This window comes from Octopus bimaculoides, chromosome 7, assembly GCF_046866305.1.
Source record: "Octopus bimaculoides isolate indiv1 chromosome 7, ASM4686630v1, whole genome shotgun sequence".
NCBI lineage: Eukaryota > Metazoa > Mollusca > Cephalopoda > Octopoda > Octopodidae > Octopus > Octopus bimaculoides.
Window position 1 is genome coordinate 30,197,994 of NC_142934.1, and position 23,650 is coordinate 30,221,643.

A 23,650-nucleotide genomic window follows, 5' to 3' on the forward strand; every position below is an offset into this window, starting at 1 on the left:
CGTTGCCAGTACCGCCTGACTGGCCTTCGTGCGGGTGACACGTAAAAGCACCCACTACACTCTCTGAGTGGTTGGCGTTAGGAAGGGCATCCAGCTGTAGAAACTCTGCCAAATTAGATTGGAACCTGGTGTTGCCATCCGGTTTCACCAGTCCTCAGTCAAATCGTCCAACCCATGCTAGCATGGAAAGCGGACGTTAAACGATGATGATGATGATGATGATGATATATATATATATATATATATATATATATATATATATATATATTATATAGAAATAATTTTTTCTGGAATGCATGACAATTTTAATACAATACCATGAACAGCGTAAACTTTCTTGCAGAAAATATTATTACCAGACAGCCATGAGTGTTACAGCTTGCCAGTATGGATTTTTTGTGCAATATATGGATAGTTTATCCTCTTTATGCTATTGTATTAACATTATCATGCATTTGAAATTAAATTATTTCTGTATCTTTCAATTCATCTCAATGCTTCTAGAGCAAACTTAGTTTGTTTACTTTCATCATCAGTTAAATTTAACATCAGCGTCTTATAAATCTGAATTTATAAATCCTAAAATTGCAGAAGAATTTGTTACTAGACAATGTAGCTTAAAGATTAAAGCACTTGTCGCATAATCACAGGTATGTGAGCTCATGTTTCATGGTCGTATGGTTACAATATTTTCTGCAATATATGGATAGTTTATCCTGTTCATGCTATTGTATTAGCATTATCATGCATTTGAGAGTAAATTAGTTCTGTATCTTTGAATACATCTCAATGCTTCTAAAGGAAACTTTGTTTACTTTCATAAGTTATATATATATGCATATACATATATATATATATATATGTATATGCATGTACTTATGTGAGATAATAATTTCAGTATTAATAGTTTTAGTATGTATTTATTATATACACTGTGAAAGTCTTAATAGTGAAACTATGAAAAGTGAAAGTATTATCTCACATATAGATACTATTGTTTCACTTGTTATTGAGATGTTAATGACATGTAACGCTGAAATAGTTGAAGAGATAAGAGATTGCTCTGGGCTTGCATTAGGCAAGAAGTTGAAAATGTTTTTGGCCCCTGACTCTGCCTGGCTCCTAAGTAAGACATGTGTAAAATTTGAATGAAATTGGTTGTTTAGTTCTTGAGCTTTAATGATGCACACATACAGACAGACAGATAGACACATATTCTCAATTATATATATATATATATATATATATATATACACATATATATATATATATATATATATATATATACACATATATATATATATATATATATATATATATATATACACATATATATATATATATATATATATATATATATATATATATATATATATATATATATATATATGTATATATAGATAGATACTTGCTCAAGGTGCCACGCAGTGTGACTGAACCTGGCACCATGTTGTTAGGAAGCAAGCTTCTCACCACACAGCCACACCTGCACCTATATATATATATATATATATATATATATATTTATATTTATTCACTTTTTCAGAAACAACCCCAAAATTAGTTTTCCTTGAACAACCACAGTCACGTGGATTCAGATTTCGATACAAGTGTGAAGGACCATCTCATGGAGGTTTGCAAGGTACCCATAGCCAAAAGTCTAAAAGGACTTATCCAACAGTACAAGTAAGTAAATATCTCCTACTCTCTTAGAATAAGTCTTAAATGAACTTTATTGAGATGATTGATACCTTGCACTATTTGCTCCAACGATAGCTAATTTTTGCTTTATCATCATTTAATGTCTGTTTTCCGTGTTGGCAGGGTTGACAGGATGTAACATGTTGGAAGGCTGTATCAAGCATCAATGCCTGTTTTGACATGCTTTTTACAACTGGATCCCCTCCCTAATGTCAACCAAATTACATTGCATGCTGGATGCTCTTTTTCATCACGCTGGCATGAGAGAGGTCATCAAGTAACTCACATGACAATGATCCCAACTTCCTTCACTGGGTTGGGGTATAGTATTGAAGTTGTCAAGAGGCTAAAATATGACACAAAGGCAGAGACAGGTGTCTTGCTATAGAGGAAATACATGGCTACCCAACATCTAAGTTTGGGTGGCAGTAACTGGAAAGAAGACAAAGAGCATGGGAATTAGTTGTCAGAGTGTACTCTTAAGATATAGAAAGGTGTGTATAAGGGAGAATACAGACAGGGATCAAGAATTGCAAGTGTTCAAATTCATAGGAGTATGAGAGGAAAGTGGCAGATGTTTAGAGCTGGGGGTAGAGATGAATGTAGTGAATGATGAACAAGAGTGAAGGTGTGATCAGTGGTAAATATTAGTGTGGGAGGAGGTGATAAGTGGCAGCAGAGAAAGGGAGGAGAGCAGCAGTATAACATACTTATAGGTAGGTCAGAAAATGTGTAGGGTCTGATAGTGGAGTGAGGAGCAAGAAAGAGAGATGTATAGTGGCAGAGATGGAGGTCAGAAGTAGGTAGATGTGAATATGACTATATTATGATTATCCATTTAAATTAACATAAAGTTCAGGTGTTTCTGGTGGGTGAGCACTTTTGTGAGAGGGACTTATGACCTTTTACTATCTTTTTATAGTTTGGGCTTTTTGTTTTCTTACTTGCCAAACTATATATTTTCTCCAATGCTGCAAGATGATGGAATAGAATTGCTCCTTATAGCTGCCAGCTGGCTGGCTCTATTCAGGAGTTGGGGGGCTCTCGGCCTCTCAGGGCCATATCTCACTGATTCCTTGTTTTGGAAGCAATGAGGATGAAATTATTTCATCTCTGTTTCTGCTCTGGGCTATCTTTGGAGATGTGGTCAGAAGGTGCTGTGGGAAGGGAAGAACTGCAGCCATTGACATAGACATCGCCTTAATGTCTTGCTATTATCACTTCCTTTGCTGTTGTCTGCCACTGTCCTTTTTATGCTTTTCCCAAGTGTCTTTGCTATCACACGTGTTGCAGCTGAGCCTTCTCTTCTGCACCAGGAATCTGATTGGTCTTCACTCCTTCTTCTTGAGGACTATTGGGATCCTCAGGACCTTAATATCTATGCAAATCTGACCCAACCATACATGTCACAGGTTGCCTCCTTGCTCACAATATGCCTTTGGTGTTCCACAAAAGTGACTCTGAGCCAAGAGTCAGTGTCCATACTAATGTTTCTGAATATAATCTTTTTCATAGTTTTTCCAGTTAGGTGCCCTTTTTAATGCCAACCACTTTACAGTGTGTACCTAGTGCTTTCTGTACCATTGGCACTAGTGAGGTTGCCAAATAACTTGTAAGGCATAAAAAGAAAATGAAAAGACCCCTTCAGCTTAGTGGGTCATTATAGTTATCACTAATATTAATACGCCAACTTGTTGTTTTTGTACGTCCATACCTGTGGTGTGTGTCACACTTACCTCAAAGGAAGAAGTGAGTGGCAAAATGGGAATGAAGAGGACAGAGAGGCAGTGAATGGTGTTGGCATTCATTTTGTGTTTTTAAATGTTTATCACATCTCAATTAAAGTTGATACATAGATACATACACACATTGTTAAATTAAATGCGGGAGAGAGGAGGAACACAGAAGAAGTGAGAGAGACAGTAGATACATAGATTGAAAGAAAGTTGAGACATTTTTACATCAAAGACAACTACAGCAAATATTGGATGTCACTTTCACTTTTCATTACCACACGAGGATAAAATTAACTCGCAAGTGGCTGAGTACTCCACAGACATGCATACCACTAACATAGTTCTCAGGGAAATTCAGCCTCATACAGAATATGACAAGGCTGGCCCCTTTGAATTACAGCTACAACTCATTTTGGCCAACTGAGTGGACTGGAACAAGATAAACCTTCGAGTAGTTGGAAGAAAATTAAAAACGATCCTATATAGGGGCAGGAAAATCTTTTTAGTCATTAGGGTCACTATGGGTGTTAATCCGGTCCTAACTGTGGTAATTGTGAGTCTCACAGATCTGGAGGCCAAGCCCCCAGATAAACACCAATGCACAGGCTGTTGTTATCAAACTAAGCATGAGTCGAGGGTGAATACATGATGGAATAGCAATTATTTTGTCTTAGCTTTCACAGCTTATACTAAACACAAAATTTTTGCCTTACGATATAGAACATTTCCTTTTCTTTCACTCCTTTTAAAAAATTTCACTGTGGGTTACCACAATGAGGTTCCTGTTTATCTGATCAATGGCACAGTCTGCTCGTAAAATTAACGTGCAAGTGGCTGAGTACTCCACAGACATGCATGTCATAAGGTAGTTCTGGGGGAGATTCAGCCTCACACAGAAGGTGATGAGGCTGGCCTCTTAATCATAGAGAAAAGGAGTGAAGCGATAGATAAAGGAAAGCATCAGTCATTTACAAGGACAATTAGACTGAAATATGATTGATCTTTTCTAGCTTCTTAACAATGAAGAAGAGGGAAAGACATTTAGTAATGAATAGAGAGGAAGTCTTTCAGGTGTTTATGTTTTTATTCTGGGAGATCTAGAATGATCGAGTGTTCTCTCTTCTTTCCCCCACCCCTGGTACTTATTTGCCTTTTTTTCATAGTTCTTCATGTCTTTTAGTTGGTGGGGAAAGACCATGCTTTTTTCAGGTGTGCTTAACGTTTTCTCTACAGACTACAAACAAGCCTGCCCCACTTCCTTTTTATTTTTCATACAAAAACTAATGCAAATTTCGAACGTGGTAAAACTGTGAAAAGAGCCCAGAAAAATGGGTAATACCCCTACAAAATGGGTGGGGGAGAAAAGTTGCCAACAGGTGGCTACATGAAATTCAACTCTATACTTTAAAGAGTGTTGTCTACTGTAGCCTCAGGCCGACCAGAGCCTCGTGAGTGAACTTGGTAGACAAAAACTGAAAGAAGCCTGTCATATATAAATGTGTGTGTATGTTTGTCTCCCTACCATCATTACTTGACAACTAATGTTGGTGTGTTTGCATCCCCATAACTTAGCTGTTTGGCAGATGAGACTGATAGAATAAGCACCAGGCTTACAGGGAATAATTCCAGGGGTTGATTTCTTCAACTAAAGGGTGGTGCTTCATCATGGCCACCATCAAATGACTGAAACAAGTAAAAGAATAAAAGAATACCAGAACATTCTGTACCACTAAACCAAGAAAGTTCTTTGAATATGTACGATGTATTTTAAGGCTAAAAAGTAATTCTGTTTACGTTGGTGTAACTGAGATATTTTAGTTGGATTATATAGCTATCGGTTTTACACTTCTTTCTATATTCTGTAACTGTCACAATATAGGAACATTTCTCATGGCACCAGCACACAATTTACAGATGCTTACATTTTTAATGCTTTCCATGAATTTTTCATGGGTCCAGCTAGTTAACATTATTATGTTATAGTTGTCATCATTGATATCAGTATTACTGCCATCATTGCTATCAGCTTCATGGTGATTGCTATCAGCTTCATGGAATTCTTGCCATTGTGAGCATTACCATCATGTTCTTGTTCTTAGCTCCAGGTCAACCCTGATCAAGCAAATCTATTATTCAAGATTTTTCATTTTCTTCTGAATACAGTATTTAAATTTGACATCAACCAATATGTCTGTTTTTATATTTAATTCTTTAAGCCCAGTACTGCTTTCTCTATATAAATTTAGTCCTGTTAGGAAGTAAATATTTTGATGAAATGCAATTAGTCCAGAATAAAAATTACAGAAATATAACTATTGTATGTATTTATATGAAATTTACTAAGATATGATGATCATCAGTTTACATTGTGATTGTGATTTTTGTGTTGTTGATATTTATCTGTTGTCATGTCACTTTTACCTGCCAAGGTAGATTGATTATATAAGTGTTTTCTCATTTACAAGATATTGATTTCTGGATTCACATATCTTTACGAGGTTTCAATTTAGTTTCCTAATAAGTCATTATTAAATATGCTTATCATTAATAAATAATGTTACTGAATTTTGCTACTTGAGGTATTAACTGCTGTTATGCTCAAAAATTGAACGAAGAAAAAATATCTAGGAAAATTTACTTGATAAAATGCAATAAATAATCACATGTGGTACAAACAGGAAATCTTTTGAGAGGAAGTTCTTTCTAAAATTTGGCTCAACTTCATTGCTTGAACCAAGGTTTCATGTTTTGAATTTGGTCATAGGTGTCGATATCTACAGTATAAAATTAACAGTTAAGATGAAAGTGTTATGTAAGAGATTTGCCAGTTATTTATTTCAGGTTAACTGACCACTTAGACACTCTCTCATTGGTTTGTTAGCATCATCACCAATGTTGTGGTCATCATTATCATTGTTTAATGTCTGCTTTCCATGCTGGCATAGGTTGGTTAGTTTAACTAAGGACTGTTAAGCTAGGAGGCTGCACCAAGCTCCAATCTGATTTGACACAGTTTCTACAGCTGGATGCCCTTAACACCAACCACTCTGAGAGTGTAGTAGCTGCTTTTTACATACACCAACCACCCATCTATTCCTAGTTTTCACATTGACTATCAGATAAGGGATCAGGAGACCCTGTCAAAGTCTTTCTCCATGTCAACAAAAACCAGAGGTTTATTTTTGACTAGGAATTTCTCCTGCAGCTGCCTTACCAGAAATATAGCATCAGTTGTGCTTCTACCTGGCATTCTACCTGCATCTCATCTAAACTAACTCTCTCCCTAATTAGTTGGGCTATGACCCTCTCCATGACTTTCATCACCTGATGCAACAATTTGATACCTCTGTAATTATTTCTATCTAATGTGTCACCTTTACCTTTGTTATAGTTGACTATGGTGCTGCTATACAAGTCATTGGTTAACTATAAGGGTGACTATACCCTATACTGCCAGATATTTTAAGCATCTTTGCAGTGATTCCTGATGGGCTGGGGGCTTTACCTATCTTCATACCCTTAATTGCTCTATCTACCATGGTACTGTCAATTTGAATAGCTGGTTCCTCTGTTGGGTCGACATTCAGCAGACTCTTTCTCCCATTCATTCTCTTCATTTAGCAACCTTTCATAGTTGTGTATCCAAGCCTCTGTCTTTGCAGCATCATTAAGTGCAAGTGAGCCATCATCCATGTGGACACATTTCTCTCCTATGACATCGCAATTTTCTCTCACACACTGTCTTGCAATTCAAAATGTTTCAAGAATCTGGTCTGCACGATACAGAACATTGGCAAATTTTTTCTAATCTGCTTCCCCTCTGGCTAAGTAAACCTGTCTCCTAGCTTCCCTTCTGGCAATTTGATACAGTTTTCTGCTACCATCACACTTCCAGTCCTTCCATGCCTATTTCTTTTCCCTGATGGCCCTGTCAACTACATTGTTCCACTAACACGTTACCTTAGGTCGAGAGGGGACTTTGCACTAGTCACAGATCTGGTCAGTAGCCCTCAACAGGTTGTCCCGTAGGAACCTCCAGTTGTCCTTCATGTTATGGTATGCTATATCCTCCACTTTTTCATCAAGCTTCAAGTAATGCATCTCTAAATCTCTGTCCATTCAGAGGATCCTTAAGCTTCCAGATCTTCTGGGCAGTCATTTAGCCCTGATCTTAAAGTCGCTAACTACTAACCTATACTGTGAGGTGCATTCTTCACCTGGAAAAGTTTTGGCATTTATAAGTAGCAATGTTTCTCATTTGCTGATGAGAATGTAGTCAATCTGACTAGTGTACCCACCAGACTGGTAGGTGAACAAGTGACTGACAGGTTTCCTGAAGTTAGTATTACAGATCATAAGATCATTTGCATCACAGAACTTCAGCAACCTGGTTCCCTCCTCATTGCAGGAACCAAATCCATTGCCACCATGCACACCATGGAAGCTCCCTGGATGCTGTCCAACATGCCCATTGAAGTTGCCAGCCACAAAGAGAAGGTCCCTGTCGTTCGTCGACAATGTAGTCTGCGAGAGGATGTCATAAAATCGGTCTTTCTGTTCATCAGGTAGCCCTGGCTGAGAGGCATAGGCCAAGATAATGGTTGCTAACCCATGTTGCAGCACTAATCTAAGCCTAAGTATTCTATCACAGACTCTGACTAGCTCGATTACTTTATCAACCCATTTCTTCACAAGGAGTATACCCATGTCCCTAACCCCATCAGTGTTCCCTACCCAGAAAATCTTATACCTGTGTTCTTTGCCTGTGAGGAACCTAGCAGAACTTCCTCTCCACCTTACTTCTTGGATGCAGCACAAATCTACAAGAGTGGGATGGGAGGGTGCACTTTGAATGGCAAAACACTGGCTGCCCTATTCCCTAGCTAAAGCCAATGTGGTATAGCCACAAACAAAACGAGCTACTAATTAACAATCAACATGGGAAAACAAATGGTTAACAAAACCGAGAGAGGGAGAGCGGTGAAATTTTTGAGAATTAAGGCTGGTCGAGGAAACAATGGGACATTTGGATAAGATAGCAAGTAAAAAAAACAAAACAAATAAAGATGGAATTTTCAATATTTAGAGCAAGAGTAAACAATTGAACATTCGGATTTCTTAACTTTGCTATAACATGCCACTAAATGAATAACAATAGTAATTATAATGAGTACAATAGAGTGAAACAGAATTGAACATTTGCATTCCAATGTTTGCCATTATTAATATTACAGTTTTCATTAGTGTCATTGTCAACATTGTTACCATTATCATTGCTGTCATCATTGAAGCTGTTATTATCGTTGTTTCCATTGATATTGTCAGCTTGATAACCATTTGATACAGATACTAACGATGGCACAGTTAAAATGTCTTTTTTTTATCTTTGTATTCTGTTTTAGATCTTGAATTATAAAGGACCAGCTCTTTTTGTAGTCAGTTTGGTCACTGATGATCCTGAACCTTATTTACATGCTCATGAACTTGTTGGTAAAAACTGCAGCAAGGGTATTTGCACAATTGAAGTCCCAAGTACTAACAATCCTATCTGCAAGTAAGCTATTCATATCTGAGCCATTGTCTCACTAACACATTGTTTTGCCTCAGATCAGACTGGAATAGTTGACTTATAATTATAAGTATCCCAACCATGATCATCCTGCCATCTGAAGAATTATTTACCTAGAACTATATTAACTAATGTGTTTTTTTTTTAACCAATTGGGTGCAATTTGTAGAAGACTTTTGCAGTTATTTCTTGCAGAACAAACAACTTCAAAAGAGTCTTTTGATTTATTCATTCTTCATGTTAAGTTCATGTTAATTTCAGTAGATAACTGCTGAGTAGATTAGATATGTCTCATTAGGTCAAATTTTCCATAAGCATTTCATTGATCCATCTTTTGAACCTGATATTATATTTTCCATGCTTCAGCTCACACTAAGAGGTAAAGATCATGTCTGAATGTCTCAAAATGTTACTTACAAATCATTTATTTTCTATTATCTAGACTGAAATTTATCTCTTAGTCACTTAACAATGTCTAATGCTCAGAGCTAAGTCAATGGAACTGTCATTTACTATAATAGCTATTGAATTCTTTCTCTCTCTCTCTCTCTCCCCTCCTCTTCCTCTCTCTCTCTGTCCCCTCCCCTCCTCTTCCTCTCTCTCTCTCCCCTCCTCTTCCTCTCTCTCTCCCCTCCTCTTCCTCTCTCTCTCCCCTCCTCTTCCTTTCTCTCTCTCTCCCCCTCCACTTCCTCTCTCTCTCCCCTCCTCTTCCTCTCTCTCTCCCCTCCTCTTCCTCTCTCTCTTCCTCATCTTCCTCTCTCCCTCCCCTCCCCTCCTCTTCCTCCCCTCCCCTTCCCCCTCCTCTTCCTCCCCCTCCCCCTCCTCTTCCCCCTCCACTTCCTCCCCCTCCTCTTCCCCCTCCTCTTCCCCCTCCACTTCCTCCCCCTCCTCTTCCTCTCTCTCCCTCCCCTCATCTTCCTTTCTAGTCATAGGATGGCAATCATTCTGGGGCACTACCTTTGAGACTTTAGCCAATCATATTGGCCCCAGATGATCTGAACTGCTTGCTGACACAACATAAAGAGACAGCATAAATATAGGTACACATACACATAAATGTTTTTATGACAATATATATATATATATATATATATATATATATAATGTATATAAATGTAAACACAAACACACACACACATGCAGAAACATTTACACGATTCTGTCTACCATATTCAATCACAAGGTATAAGCTGGTCCAATATCTTGTGAGTGTCTCAGATGCCTTGCAGTGGAACTAATCCTGAAACCATGTAGTTGGGAAGTGAACTGCATAACCACACAGCCATCCCTGCACTTATATATGTGGAAATATTTGCATTATAGGTTGGAACCTTTTCTGTTACTGATCACTTGACTTTGATGGAAAAGAACCTGTCAGAAAAGTACGTCCTTTGCTAATGTACAAAATACCATGGCTATAGTTTTGTAACTTTTGAACCTGTGATCAGGCACTCTGCAACCTAGCACTTAAATCTTATAGGCATACATGTATTGACATAACCAATATCTGATAAATAGCAGCATTTAACCCTTTTATTGTGGAAAGCAGTTTTATATATCAATCTTTGTTGCGGATTATTATGTTTGAAACTATTTTCTGTTGAGCTATTTCAAATTTATTGAAGCAGAATGACTTGCAAAAAATACCAATTGTATTTTTGGTAGATATTTAGCATCATTACTGGAATAACCATGAAATTTAATTTCACAGTTAAAGGGTTAATTAGTACCAACCTTTCTAAAACTACCCCTGGTTCTATGATATAAAATTTCATGTTTTAAAGTGATCTGAATGAAAATTTCCATCAAGATTTTGTGTTGATTTACATTTCAAATAGTAATGTAGTAATGGTTTTTGATTTGGGAACAAAACCATCAATTCTGAAGGGATGGGATTAGTCACTACCATTGACTCCAGTACTTGAGTAGTATTTCATTTTGTTGATCCCAGAGGGATGAAAGGTTAAATTGACCTTGCTGGAATTTGAACTCAGAATGTAAAGAATCAGAACTAATCTGATGCTCTTGTGATTTTTGCCAGCTTGAGCAACAAATTCATTTTGGTTAACTGTGGAAGTATATTTTTGCCAGCATAAGTAATATCAGAAGATATAGTATACATACAATAATTATGATTTAACTTTTATATAACTTCTTGGGTTTGTACAAAATGCTGAAATAAATACTAATTTTCAGCAAAAATATTTATTACATTAAAATAAAATTAACACATCTTCATTATTAATGCTCTGGCAGATTTGAGCATGAGTATGTTAATCACTGTTGTATTTTATCAGCAGAGAACAAATTCTTATTTCTCATTTGTATAATTTCTCCCATAAATATACTGTCATTTACTCTCTTTGACACTCTTCTGGCAACTCCATAGTAGGTGGAACTTTCCAGCTCTGTAAGGCAATTCACCTAGGATAAGGCCACACTAATGTAAAAGCTACAGCTTGCTGGCTACTGTAGCCATCTTAGCATATTGAGCCACTGTAGTCAGACCTCCAAGTCTAGAGTGGGATAGGATTGTGCTGGTTGATTCTTACTTTAAAACTGCTGAGTATAGGTAGGACAAAAAGCCTTACAACATCAAGGATCAGTTTATACAGTCACTTGAGGGTGTGCTGCCCTACTTCATGATCTTCAGATATGAAGGAAACTGCCATCATCTCTCTCTGTATCTGTCTGTCTGTCTCTCTTCCCTCTCTCTATGTAAAGCATGACTGGAGAAGTCAACCAACCAACCAACATTTATATTTGCCAGCCCAAGGCTATTGTACAAGACACCTGCCCAAGATGCCATGTTGTAGGATTGAACCAAGAACCATATAGATGGAAAGCAAACTTACCACACAGCCACTCCTGTCCTGCATATATATATAATGCAATTCAATACACACATGCAATACGTACATTGTGTGCATCTGCATGAGTATGAATTGACTATTATTATATTGAGATTAACTGAAACAAATGCAGTGTATTTCAACAGTGCATGCATGTATGCATGCATGTATGCATGCATGACAAGCCTGGCATACATGTGTATACATAAATACACACACACTAATGTTTATCTACACATCAGCCCACGATGATTGAGTAGATAAAGAATTGAACAATTTACTCATAATTGATGAGTTAAAATTCACTGCAGGTAGTTTGTTCTCTCTCTGAGCAAAATACATATTTTTTCTTCTATTTTCTCTGTTCTTTTAGTTGATGTATATAGATACCTAAACTTGTAGGTAAGTTACTTGCAATAATCTGTGGTCCTAACCATGAAGTTTTGTGTTTCACATGTTGTTAAAGGGACAGAATTGTAATACTGTTTATGAAAAGATTAAGTAATAAGTATGTACATAAATGTGTCCATCACACACACACACACGCACACGCACACGTGCATAAATACATAAGTACACACACAGAGGCTTATATACATACAATAAAATATACATTAGCTAAGGAAGGAGCTATCATGTATTTGCTTGGCTTGCTAGAAATAACAACCAAATTTTCCTTAAATCACACTTTACTGTGTTAAAAAAAAGACATATATTGGACAATATCATCCAAAATACACATTGTCTGAAAAACTATAGGATGGTTGTGGCTGGAATACCTTTTATGGCAGATCAACTTGACCAGGGTTTACCTGGGACTGAACAGCAACATGAATAACAAAATTTTTTTTTGTCATTGATCAGTAAGTGTTATTTCCTACTTGCTTCTATCTAGAAATCAAAGGAAATGGCTACTATTCCCTTCAAACTTTGCTTTTGTGACTTGGACATCAATGTTTTGAAACTGCTCTATTTTCCATTACATTTCAGACAAATTCAGTACTGAGTTGCTGAAACAGAAATATCGTTATAGTAAATATTCTGCTGAATACTACAGACTTGCTTGTTTGTTGCTTGACCTTAACAGCTTAGTGGCTGACAATATGTGCATCTCTGATCATTAGCAGGAGTAGTGGGGGGAGCATCATAGCCATGTGTTGAGAGTGATTCTTGGGGGTTTGAATAAATGTAATAAAAAGCAAAGTTTAAAGGAAATATTAGCCATCTTTCATACTTTCTAGGCGAAAGCAAATAGGAAGTAATAGTTGCTACCCAATGTGCTTCCTCACATTTTCATTTTTTTTTTACACTTTCATTTATCTTTGTTTCTATCTGCAGGTTGCAAAATATTGGTGTGATGCACGTGACAAAGCGTAAAGTTATCGATATTCTGAAAGAACGAATCTTAGAATCCATGATTCTTAAGAAACGTATTGATTCTGGTAATGTGAATGACACATCTATTAATGCTGATGGTAATTATAATTTTATCATTATCATTACTATTTAAGGCAACAAGTTGTCAGAATTGTTAGCATGCTGGACAAAATGCTTATTGATATTTCTTTGGGCTTTGAGTCTTGAGTTAAAATTTGACTGATGTCTGCCTTGCCTTTCATTCTTTTGGGATTGACAAAATAAGTATCAGTTGAATACTGGTATTGATGTAATTGACTAACCTCTCCCCCCACCTGCTTCTCCAAAATTTCAGGCCTTGTGCTTATAGTAGAAAGGATTATTATTGTTATTATTAAGGTGGTGAGCTGGCAAAATCATTAGCGCATAGGGCAAAATGCTTAGCAGTATTTCTTCCAGCTCTTTATGTTCTGAGTTCAATTCCTGCCAAGATCAACTTTCTCTTTCATCCTTTTATGATTGATAAAATAAAGTACCAGTCAAGTACAGGGGTTGATGTAATCGATTTACCCCCTCCTCCAAAACTCCTGGCCTTGTGCCAAAATTTGAAACCATCATCACCATTGTTATTATTATAGTTTCAACAGTTTTTTTGTGGGTTTCTACAGCTCCACCAGGTGGCTCTCCATATTTTTTAGATGCGTGTAGCTTTGTCTTTTTTAGGAATGTAGAATTATGCTGGTATCTGAATTGTGCTACATCTGTTTTGTCTAGTCTTAAGGTTTGTTGTGTTGTTTCGTATATTGCTTGCATTAGTGTTTCATCTTTGTGTTGTGTAGCATATGTATTAGGTGAGTTGTGTTACTTTGTTGGATAGTGATAATGCTTCGTATGTGTTGTGTGAGTTGTGTTTTAGATTTGGGTTGTGTAAGTTGTGTTTTAGTATTGGGTGGTAGTTATTTAGAATTTGTCCTATGTGGATTGTGTTGTATTATTGGGTTGCAGTCCTTTGAAATAGTTAAAAAATGAACAATGTAGACTAAAATAATGGTATCAACTTCCATAAATATCTATTAGGAAATTGGAAGTGTTACTTGGATGACTGCCTTTTTCTGTGGACTCACGGCCTTGACAAACTTAATGATTTTAAAACCCTAATTAATAACATAAACAATACCATACATTTCAGAATGGTGCACTATCACAGTCAGCAATCCATGCTACCCACGTGGGTGCTTGACTGTTCCAACACCTTAGCCTTACCATCACCCATGGTAATGCTGCAAGCATATTGGCTTGTTTCAGTAGGTTCTGGTGAACCATGTGGTGTGTGACCAATTCAGGTACTTGGTGCCGAATTGATGTTTTTTTACCTTTTTCTTTCTTTCTTCTTTCACCCTCTTTTTCCCTCCTATTTTCTTTTTTTCTTCTTTCTTTCCACATGTTTATATTTTCTTCAGTTTTGGATTTGTATTTTAATGTGGTTTTGTATTATATATGTATCATATACATACATGTTATATATGTAATAAAATAAAAGGATATTTTATTATCCCCCACCAAAAAAAGAAAGAACTAAAACAAAGAAAACAAATATCGAAAAAGACAATAACTGCAAACTTTCAGATTTTAAGTAATACTGTACATTTCATGACACCCCAAACCCCCCAAAACAATATATCATTTAATCTAGCATGAAGAATATTTTGAATTGTTTTGAATTTTGAATCTGAGAGTAGAAGACTCCCAAAACTTAAAGTACTACTTAATAGATAATATCCAACAATGTGAATTGACAAGGGTGCCGAAAAATCTTCAGTATGTTCTCTTGAAGAACTATATCTCTTTAAGAACTTGGTAGCCTCCAACAACTACATGAATTCCAGGAATGAGAATTTTTCTATATGTCCACATTTTAAGAAATACATCTTGATGGAATTTAAAAATAGGCCACCAGCCATATAGTAAATCATTAATATCTTGTTTATGTTTGCTTGACATTAGGTTACTTCAACGTTGGTTATCTCCCTTGTGTTATTTTTCTCGTTTTCTTCCTTAGCATCTTCCTCTTGTTTAACCATCTGTCTATCAAGGGTCCAATGGACCAGATTCAGTTTTTTCAGTTGCTTTTTCCTATTGTTTATATTATTTGATTCTGCTGATTTCTTGTGATTCCTATTTTTTCTTGACTCTCTTTTATTTGTCAAATGAGAAATTTTCCATATGTTTATAAAAGCTAGAAAATTTCACTTTATACATTCATTATTGTATGGGTCCATTGGTCTTTCGAATTAAATTCAGACAATACACTTGTCATTCTAAACAGAATAAAAGCAGTATCAAATATTATATGTGATGATGTAATTCTTACAATATATTGCATCATCTTTCAGGACAGTATAAATATGTGAGAGAGCAAAATCTGCCTTTAGTCTGCTATCAAGTTTCATATACTTCAGTTGTTGTTTGCAATATGCATGGACGTGAAAACTTGAATGAAGACCAAATATCAAAAAAGGTTATTGGAATTAGATGAAGAATGGGAAGAAGATAGTAGTGATTCCTTCTATTGCTCTGAAGATGATGGTGAAAATGATTATGTGCTGAACAGTTTAGGTTCTGAGTCATCAGATAAAGATACTCAAAAACAATTATCTACAAGCCACTAAATTATGAATGAACAATATGTTTCTAGAGACAAACAAGAAGTTTGGCAGTCTAATCCTCTTACTCAAGTAGCAGTAAGAACTTCATCTGACAATATTGTGTGCCAAGAATGTGGACTATCCCGTTTTGCTAAAAGGTCTTACGATAGTATTGAAACATGTTTTACTATCTTTATGTGCCAGAATCTTCTTGAAGTAATTCGTAAATGGACAAATGTTGAAGGTCGGGTTGTTTACGAAGATAAATGGAAGGAAATTGATCACTCTGAACTAAAGAAATTTATTGGACTGATTATTCTTATGGCACACAGTTATAGAGTCGAGAAGATGGCTACACAATATTCAACAAAATTATGAGCTGGGGAAGATTTCAACTGATTTTACTAGTACTGCATTTTGATGATACTAGTGCAAGAAGAAAAAAGAAGTGATGATAAATTGGATCCCATAAGAGAAGTATTTGATATGTGAAATCAGAATTTGCAAGATGGATATGTTCCAAGTTCATGCATGACAGTTGATGAACAATTGCTGTAAAATGTAATTTACGCACTTTTTTCACTAAAACAAAAATAAACTTTAGAGGGTGCATAAATTACATGCGTAGATTGTTTCCAGAATATTTTTAGAAATTTTTTTTTGTTGAAAAATGACATACAAATGTAAACATTCATACCAGAAGTTGACTCATTTAATGTCAGAATAGGTTTTTACAGAAAAAATATAATGAAGTTGACTTTTATTTATGCTGGACGGTATAATGCTTACTTTTTCTGTATACATTTGCTAAAATCATTTAATGGTTAACTACTTTTTGAAGTTTGACGTTCATTCTGGTAATCATGGTCCAGGCCACATTTTACATTGCTTGGAGTTTCTATCACAATGGAGCCCTTCAATTTCCTTAAATAGATAAGTTTTTCTCTGCTTAAGAGGTCTAGCTTGCGTTTGCCTCCAGGAAGCTATTGCTCGCTTTCTCTACATTAGCACAATGAAATTCATCACCACCAACATTGCTGCAACCAGCTCTTACTGCATCTAATGCTGATGACAACATCATAATTCAACCTTGGGCACGTAAACTCATTAAGTAAATATGACTTACCATTCCTATAGAAACCTTCATTTACCTTATATGATGTTTAATGTCGTTTCACATTCATGTTGAATTACGCAGCAATCTTATGTTTTCTTCATAAAACACTTGTATGTATTACCAGTTTTTTTGGTATAGTAGATTTTTGCTATTCTTGTTTGTTTCCTCACAGATGCGCATATTCTAACAAGTCGCTTCTTAAATTTCACACCTCTCTTGTTCAATAAACACTGGGTTAAACTTGCAAAGCTGTTTATTTTCTCCTTTCGATTTTTAATGTTTAGTTTAGCGGGTTACCAAACTATCAGTTTGGTCTCCTGGCTAAAACGGTAATGACAAATTTTAAAGTTTGCTTGACATTTTATAAGTGTGAAAAGGATTAAAATTTTGATATTCCATATCAAAGATTCTGACAGGAATAGGCAGAAAATCAGAGCTTGAGATAAGAAGACACTTTCAACCAATCAGAATTCTGTTTACATAATCAGTTTGATTGACCACCTTCCTATGTTGGTTGACTAAAGTGTCATCCAAGCTGATGCTTATTGTTAATTAAACTTATTTTGCAACACTTGTGCGTATTTATCAGCTTTATTTTTGTTGATAATTCTTATCAACAACTTTTCCTGTGATTGTGATTTAAGAAGACATACAGAAGTATTCTAAAGATCAGACAATTTCCTGTGGGCTAGAAACGTAAAATAAAGTTTATTATAAACAACACAAACACTTTGTGATTTAATAGCTTTCACTGTGATACTTGTTAAACAGAAATTATTTTTATTTAGTGAAAATTTAATAAAATCTTATCATAAGTAAGTGAAATTATGCTAAATACAACTAAATTGAAAACCTTTTCCCTCTGGCCATATCGGCAATTCTGAAAACTTTTGGGTGTGAATTTTACATGAGTAGAAGCCTTTTTTAACAATTTTTATCCTGAAAATCAGGTGTGCAAATTACATGGGTTTTTACAGTAGTTTCATTCAGAGGGTGCTACCCATTCCAGATATATATTCCTTCAAAACCAGGGAAATATGGAATTAAAATTTGGGCAATATGTGACAGTGAAACATCTTATGCTTGGAAAATGCAAATCTTCACTGGAAAAAACCCAGTAAAAGGGAGAGAAACAAATCAAGGTTCAAGAGTTGTTGAAGACCTAGTAGAACTTGAAAATACTGGTTGCAATATAACTTGTGATAATTTTTTTTACAAGTCTAGGATTGGCTCGAAAGCTGCTTAGCAAGAAAACTAGTTTAGTTGGAACAATTAGAAAGAACAGAGTTGAACTTCCAAGTGCTTTCACAAATGGAAAAGAAAGAGAAATCAACAGCACAATATTTGGATTTCAAAAAGATTCTATCTTATTGTCCCAAGAAAAATTATGAAGTCACACTTATGAATACAATGCACTCTCACCTTCAATTGATTCAAAAAGTGTTGAAAAGAAACCTGAAGTTATAACATGTTACAACAAAACAAAAGGAGGAGTAGATACCCTAGATAAGATGGCAAGGACATACACTTGCAAAAGAATGACTCGAAGATGGCCTATGGTTATATTCTACAACATGATTGATATAAGTGCAGTGAATGCTTTCATTGTTGCTAAATAGCTTCGCTTGCAAAGTTGCAAGGATAAAAGAAGACCATGCCTAATTCAGTTAGCAAAGGAACTGCTAAAGTTAATGCTAAACAAGAACATGACAAACAATCTAGTTCCACTAACATCTCTCAACTAAAAGAAAAGATGATCTTCAACTTAATTTGAGATTCCTCAGCCAAAGAAAAAAAAGATGTTCTTTGTGTGGTCCAGAAAAAGACAGGAACACTCGTACTACGTAATTGTAATATCCATGTTTGCTAAGAACATTCCAATGTTGTCTGCATTCACTGCCATGAAGAGCTGTAATTCTGTATTTTTGTAATTTTTAAAATTTATAATATATTCTGTAAGCTGTATTTTTTTATTAAAATTTGTGAGAAACAGTAATTCTCCATTCACCTGATAGCACATATAATGTAGCTGAGAAATAGTGGTAGTTTGAATAAAATTTAATTAAAAGAAAAGTATTGGGTCCATTGGACCCAGTTGGTAATTAGTGACATACATTTTCTCTGGTAGACCAAGGGTTAAATGTCATCTGTTTAAAAAGCAACTGACAAACATTCTTGGCTTCAGCTTGAAAAATGGCAAAATAAATTAATGTTTCAACCAGGAAACCTTGGGTAAATGCATTTAACAAGACTTATAGTTTTTATTATAACATTATATATATATATATATATATATATATATATATATATATATATATATATATATATATCAGTGGTGTAGCTAAGGTAAGCTGTGCCTGGGACAAGCTGCAAAAATGCGCCCCTCCCCCAATTACAAAGTCCACAATCGTACTTATTTGTTACAAGTAATTAATGTTTTAAAGCAATGTTTTAGGAATAAATACTTTACCAGGGTTCAAAATATATTTTTTTGTAGTGTTTACTTTTACAAAGCTTCCTTATTTTAACCATTTAATGCACCAGCTTCCCCCATTGAAACATTAAAAACCTAATGTGTGAAATGAGATGTAATAAAAAAAAAATACAATTGTTTAAAGGCTCATCTTTCTTGCTCTTGATGAGGCAAATTGATCGATTATATCTTCAAAATCCCTTTTGCCTGTTTCTTCACTTTCAATGTTCAGAAGAGTAAGGTCATGCATGCGGTCCTGCAACTTTAATGTCTGCAAATAAGTAGGATTAACTTCAACTTGCTGAACGACCTTTTGCAGCTTGCATTTGATACAGCTATTGTGAGCAGTATCTGAAGGCCAATTCACAAATTTGGAAAAACATTATCTCTATATTGAACAATGAATTCCAGGAGTTTTTCTGGTCTCCTTATTGCAGATTTTGTTTGAGTAGAGAGCAATGCCTGGCAATCAATTAGTTCCTCAAAAAGTTGTTTGCTGTCAATGTCACCACAGTAATGAGAAGTCAATAAGTCACATTTTGATCGAAGGTCAACTTTGTCAGGATGTGTTGGATAGGAAAGAGAGTGGATATCGAGGAGAAACCTGAACTTGGCATCAATATCGTTAAGACGGACAAATCTTTCTTCCATTTCTAATTGAAGATGGTGAAGAACAGCATTCATAATGGTGTCCATCTTATTGTTTGATGCTGACTTTTCATCTTCGTCAACATCAAGAGATAGTCTTTTTTTGTCTCCCTCGACCCTTTTTGATTTCTATGTTCCACTTTTGACAAAGATCAATGCCTTCTTCTAGAGATTGGTGGATATTAGTACATCCATCTTTTAGAAGCTGTTATTGAATGGTTTTTGAGATTATCTACAGCATCTCGAAAATTCATTTCAGGATCTTGCAACTGCTGCTGAACACGTTCAATGCGAGCGAGAACCTAGTTCCAAAATTCAATCAGTGCCAAAAAATTAAACGTTAACCATCTAGTTAAGAAGATTGGTGGCATCACAGCATGTATTGGCTGTCTCTTCATCATTATCCATCAAATGTTCGAGAAGATGGAGAAGTTCATTGAGGAAGTCTGCAACAGTCTTTATGGCATCTAATCTTGCACTCCACCTTGTGTCCAATGGAGATTTCAGAACAAGAGGAATAGCCTGCTTCAGTTTTTCCCAATGCTGTATTGATTGAGAAAAGAAGGCAAAGAGCGAATGAATAACATTAAAAAACAAAATGACAGCTATATCACTTTTTGCTGTATTCAAACCATCAAGATTCAGTGAATGATCATCACAATCCACAAACAAAACTTGACTATTCAGTTTCTTGATTCTGTGTTGAACACTGCTTATATTCCTGGCCATAACTGCAGCATTGTTGTAGCACTGCAACTTGCAGTAAGTCAGTGCTACATCATCGTTATCTAACTCATTCAAAATTACATTAACCAAACTGGTGGTATCCTTTTGGCTAATTTGGAAGAAACCTAGGAATGATTCCCAAGCATGAACTGTAATTTTTTAAAAATCAATGTCGATGTATTGCACGAGTCACGACATTTGTTCTCTATGGGCTTGATCAGGAGTTGCGTTGATCATCAAAATGTAGTAACGTGCTTTTCAAATGCGTCGAAGCAGACTGTTTTTTACACTGCCAGCTAAGATATGGATAAATGTGTTTTGAATGGATGGTAAAGGATAAGATGTAGATCCAGTATGACTTTCTACATGATTAAGAAATTCTCTTGTGATGGGGTTGAATGTGGCCAAAAGTTTTAACAGCCCAATGAAACTACCAAGATTTGACTCTCTTTTAACTGAAGTGATTCCCTGTGTCCTCACAATGTGAGGTTGTGTGTTGCAAGAAATTTGATACAATGAAGAATTCTTGTCAAGATACTATGCCATCTCTGTCTTTCACCTTCCATTACTGATTGTAGCTTAGCATTGTTTAGTCCCTTCTTCTCAACTTAATTTCTCTCAAAATCTTTCCATTGAGTGAAACAATCATGATGATTTAGTGAATTCTCATGGAGAGGTATTCTTTCTGGTTTCTTCCATTGGTAGAATCAACATTCTTTTTCTAATGAGGACTGCAGATTGGACCACAAAAAAAGCAAACAGCAGATGTAAAATTCTGCCTTCTTAGGGGGTCAGTAAAGGAGCCATGAGCATAGTATTTCCTTCCTTTCTCCTAAACTATGTCTTGTTCATTGGTAAGAAAGGATCATCCAAATTCTGAAAGAACTTCCAACCTTTCTGCAATATTTGCACTCTCAATGCATCAGAAACAATTGCCCTTACTGTATCTTTATTGAACTTCAGGAGTCCAATGTTGTGTTTTTCAATGACTTCAGGAATTCCAGTTAGCTTATTTTCTGTCGTAAATGTGTATTTCACTACCTTCTTGTCATTGTCATCATCACCACAGACATCAGAACTGCCTTCGTATAATGTTTCTACCTCACATTTTTTTGTCAACTGCGACATTCATCCCACTTTTTTCAGATTTGAGGAAACATGACTTGGACTTGTCATCTTCTAATGAAATTGCACATGCTTTAGTTTCAGTGGTAAGAAGATTTTCACAAACTTCAAATGTCTGTGAACTTGTCGAATGACTTGATTCCTTGTTGCCAAAATAATGAATAAGGGTCTTGCTTGATTTCAAAGCTTCTTCAGTATCCCACTTCTGCTTTTTCCTTCCTTCAGCTCCACTTTCATGTTCTTGTGACAAACACGTAAAAGTCATAAATGTTGTACAGAAAAAGAGTGAACCTTAATGTAGTCATAAGTAGAAGTAGAAAGCGAATTAGTCTGCTTTAAAGCTTATAGAAGAGATTGTATTGTAGAACCCAGTTCAATTGTTCTACTGCTTGTAGTATTGTTTTGTTGAAGTACTCTGTGGTGTGATGGAGGAAAAAGACAAGAAGCAAAAGGACAGAATGAAACGTTGGACCTTACCTTGTCGACCGCAGTGGAGTACACAATCGCTCCTGATCAGAACACGTCTTTCTCGTAACCTCTCTGTTTTCTGACTGATCCCACGTGCTAGCCTGCAACCGCGTGTCGCCGACTTCCGGCCTGACCCTTCCGGTCTAGCTTCACTTCTGTTTGCCTCACCTCTCTCCACCACAACACACAGCTCATCACAGCCCATAACACCACATGCCCCCCCTGATCTATAGATCATTCAACCGGCTCTCCCACTCACTCCTCGCTCCCGAACTACCTTAATTGGTTTCATAATCAGCCAACCAGGCAGGAGGGTACCGCTCTCTCTGTGGTCGCTGTGCGACCGCGGGACTGGCTTGAGTTCCTGGCGCGTTGCCTTCATCATCTTGCCTACTGCTGCTGTCTTCATGTTTCTGACTGACCCTATGTGCTAGCCCGCAACCGCGTGTCGCCGACTTCTGGTCTGATCCTTCCGGTCTGGCCCTTCCGGTCTAGCTTCACTTCTGTTTGCCTCACTTCTCTCCACCACAACACACAGCTCATCACAGCCCATAACACCACACGTCCCCCTGATCTATAGATCATTCAACCGGCTCTCCCACTCACTCCTCGCTCCCGAACTACCTTAATTGGTTTCATAATCAGCCAACGAGGGAGGAGGGTACCGCTCCCTCTGTGGTCGCTGTGCGACCCCGGGACTGGCCTGAGTTCCTGGCGCACTGCCTTCATCATCTTGCCTACTGCTGCTGTCTTCATCATCCTGCCCACTGCAGCTGGTTCCATCCTCTGAAGCACTGACACTCTTCCGCACATCCAAAACATGGCGTGGCATAGTTTTCTTCGCGGTTCTCACCAATGCACGGCGTCGCCATACACAGTTTCCCCGCGACCCCGAAAGTCACACCGGCCTCGTTGACAGTGACACCTCCTAAACGGGTGATTGCATCCATCCCCATCACCACGTCAATCTCATCCACCAAGTGGCCAACTACAATTGCTTGCAGTGTCAGCTTTGCTCCCTGCACCTCAATCTGCACGTCGGTAATGCCTTCACAGCATACCTCTCTTCTGTCGACTGCCCTCACACTGCTTTCTCCACTCCACGTCTCTACCACTCCCGGAGTCATCAGGGTCGTTGTACAGCCTGTGTCCACGAGGGCACGCGACATTTTCCCATCCACTAGCACATCAACAACGGGTAGAAAAAAATGCGCCTTTATTGATCCGAAAGGGA

General features: G+C 36.7%; 1 protein-coding gene across 6 annotated transcripts in view; it reads left to right on the top strand.

Moving 5' to 3' along the window:
* LOC106873263 (nuclear factor NF-kappa-B p105 subunit) overlaps positions 1–23,650 on the top strand; it is a 106,724-nt gene that overhangs the window by 29,808 nt on the left and 53,266 nt on the right. For 4 of the 6 annotated variants that reach the window (XM_014920555.3, XM_052969618.2, XM_014920556.3 and 1 more), the window contains exons 3-5: positions 1,547–1,686; positions 8,840–8,991; positions 13,197–13,333. In XM_014920555.3, coding sequence (XP_014776041.1) covers positions 1,547–1,686; positions 8,840–8,991; positions 13,197–13,333 — 429 coding nt within the window. The remainder of the gene's footprint in view (positions 1–1,546; positions 1,687–8,839; positions 8,992–13,196; positions 13,334–23,650) is intronic. The other 2 variants (XM_089355092.1, XM_089355093.1) reach the window with 1 other exon arrangement.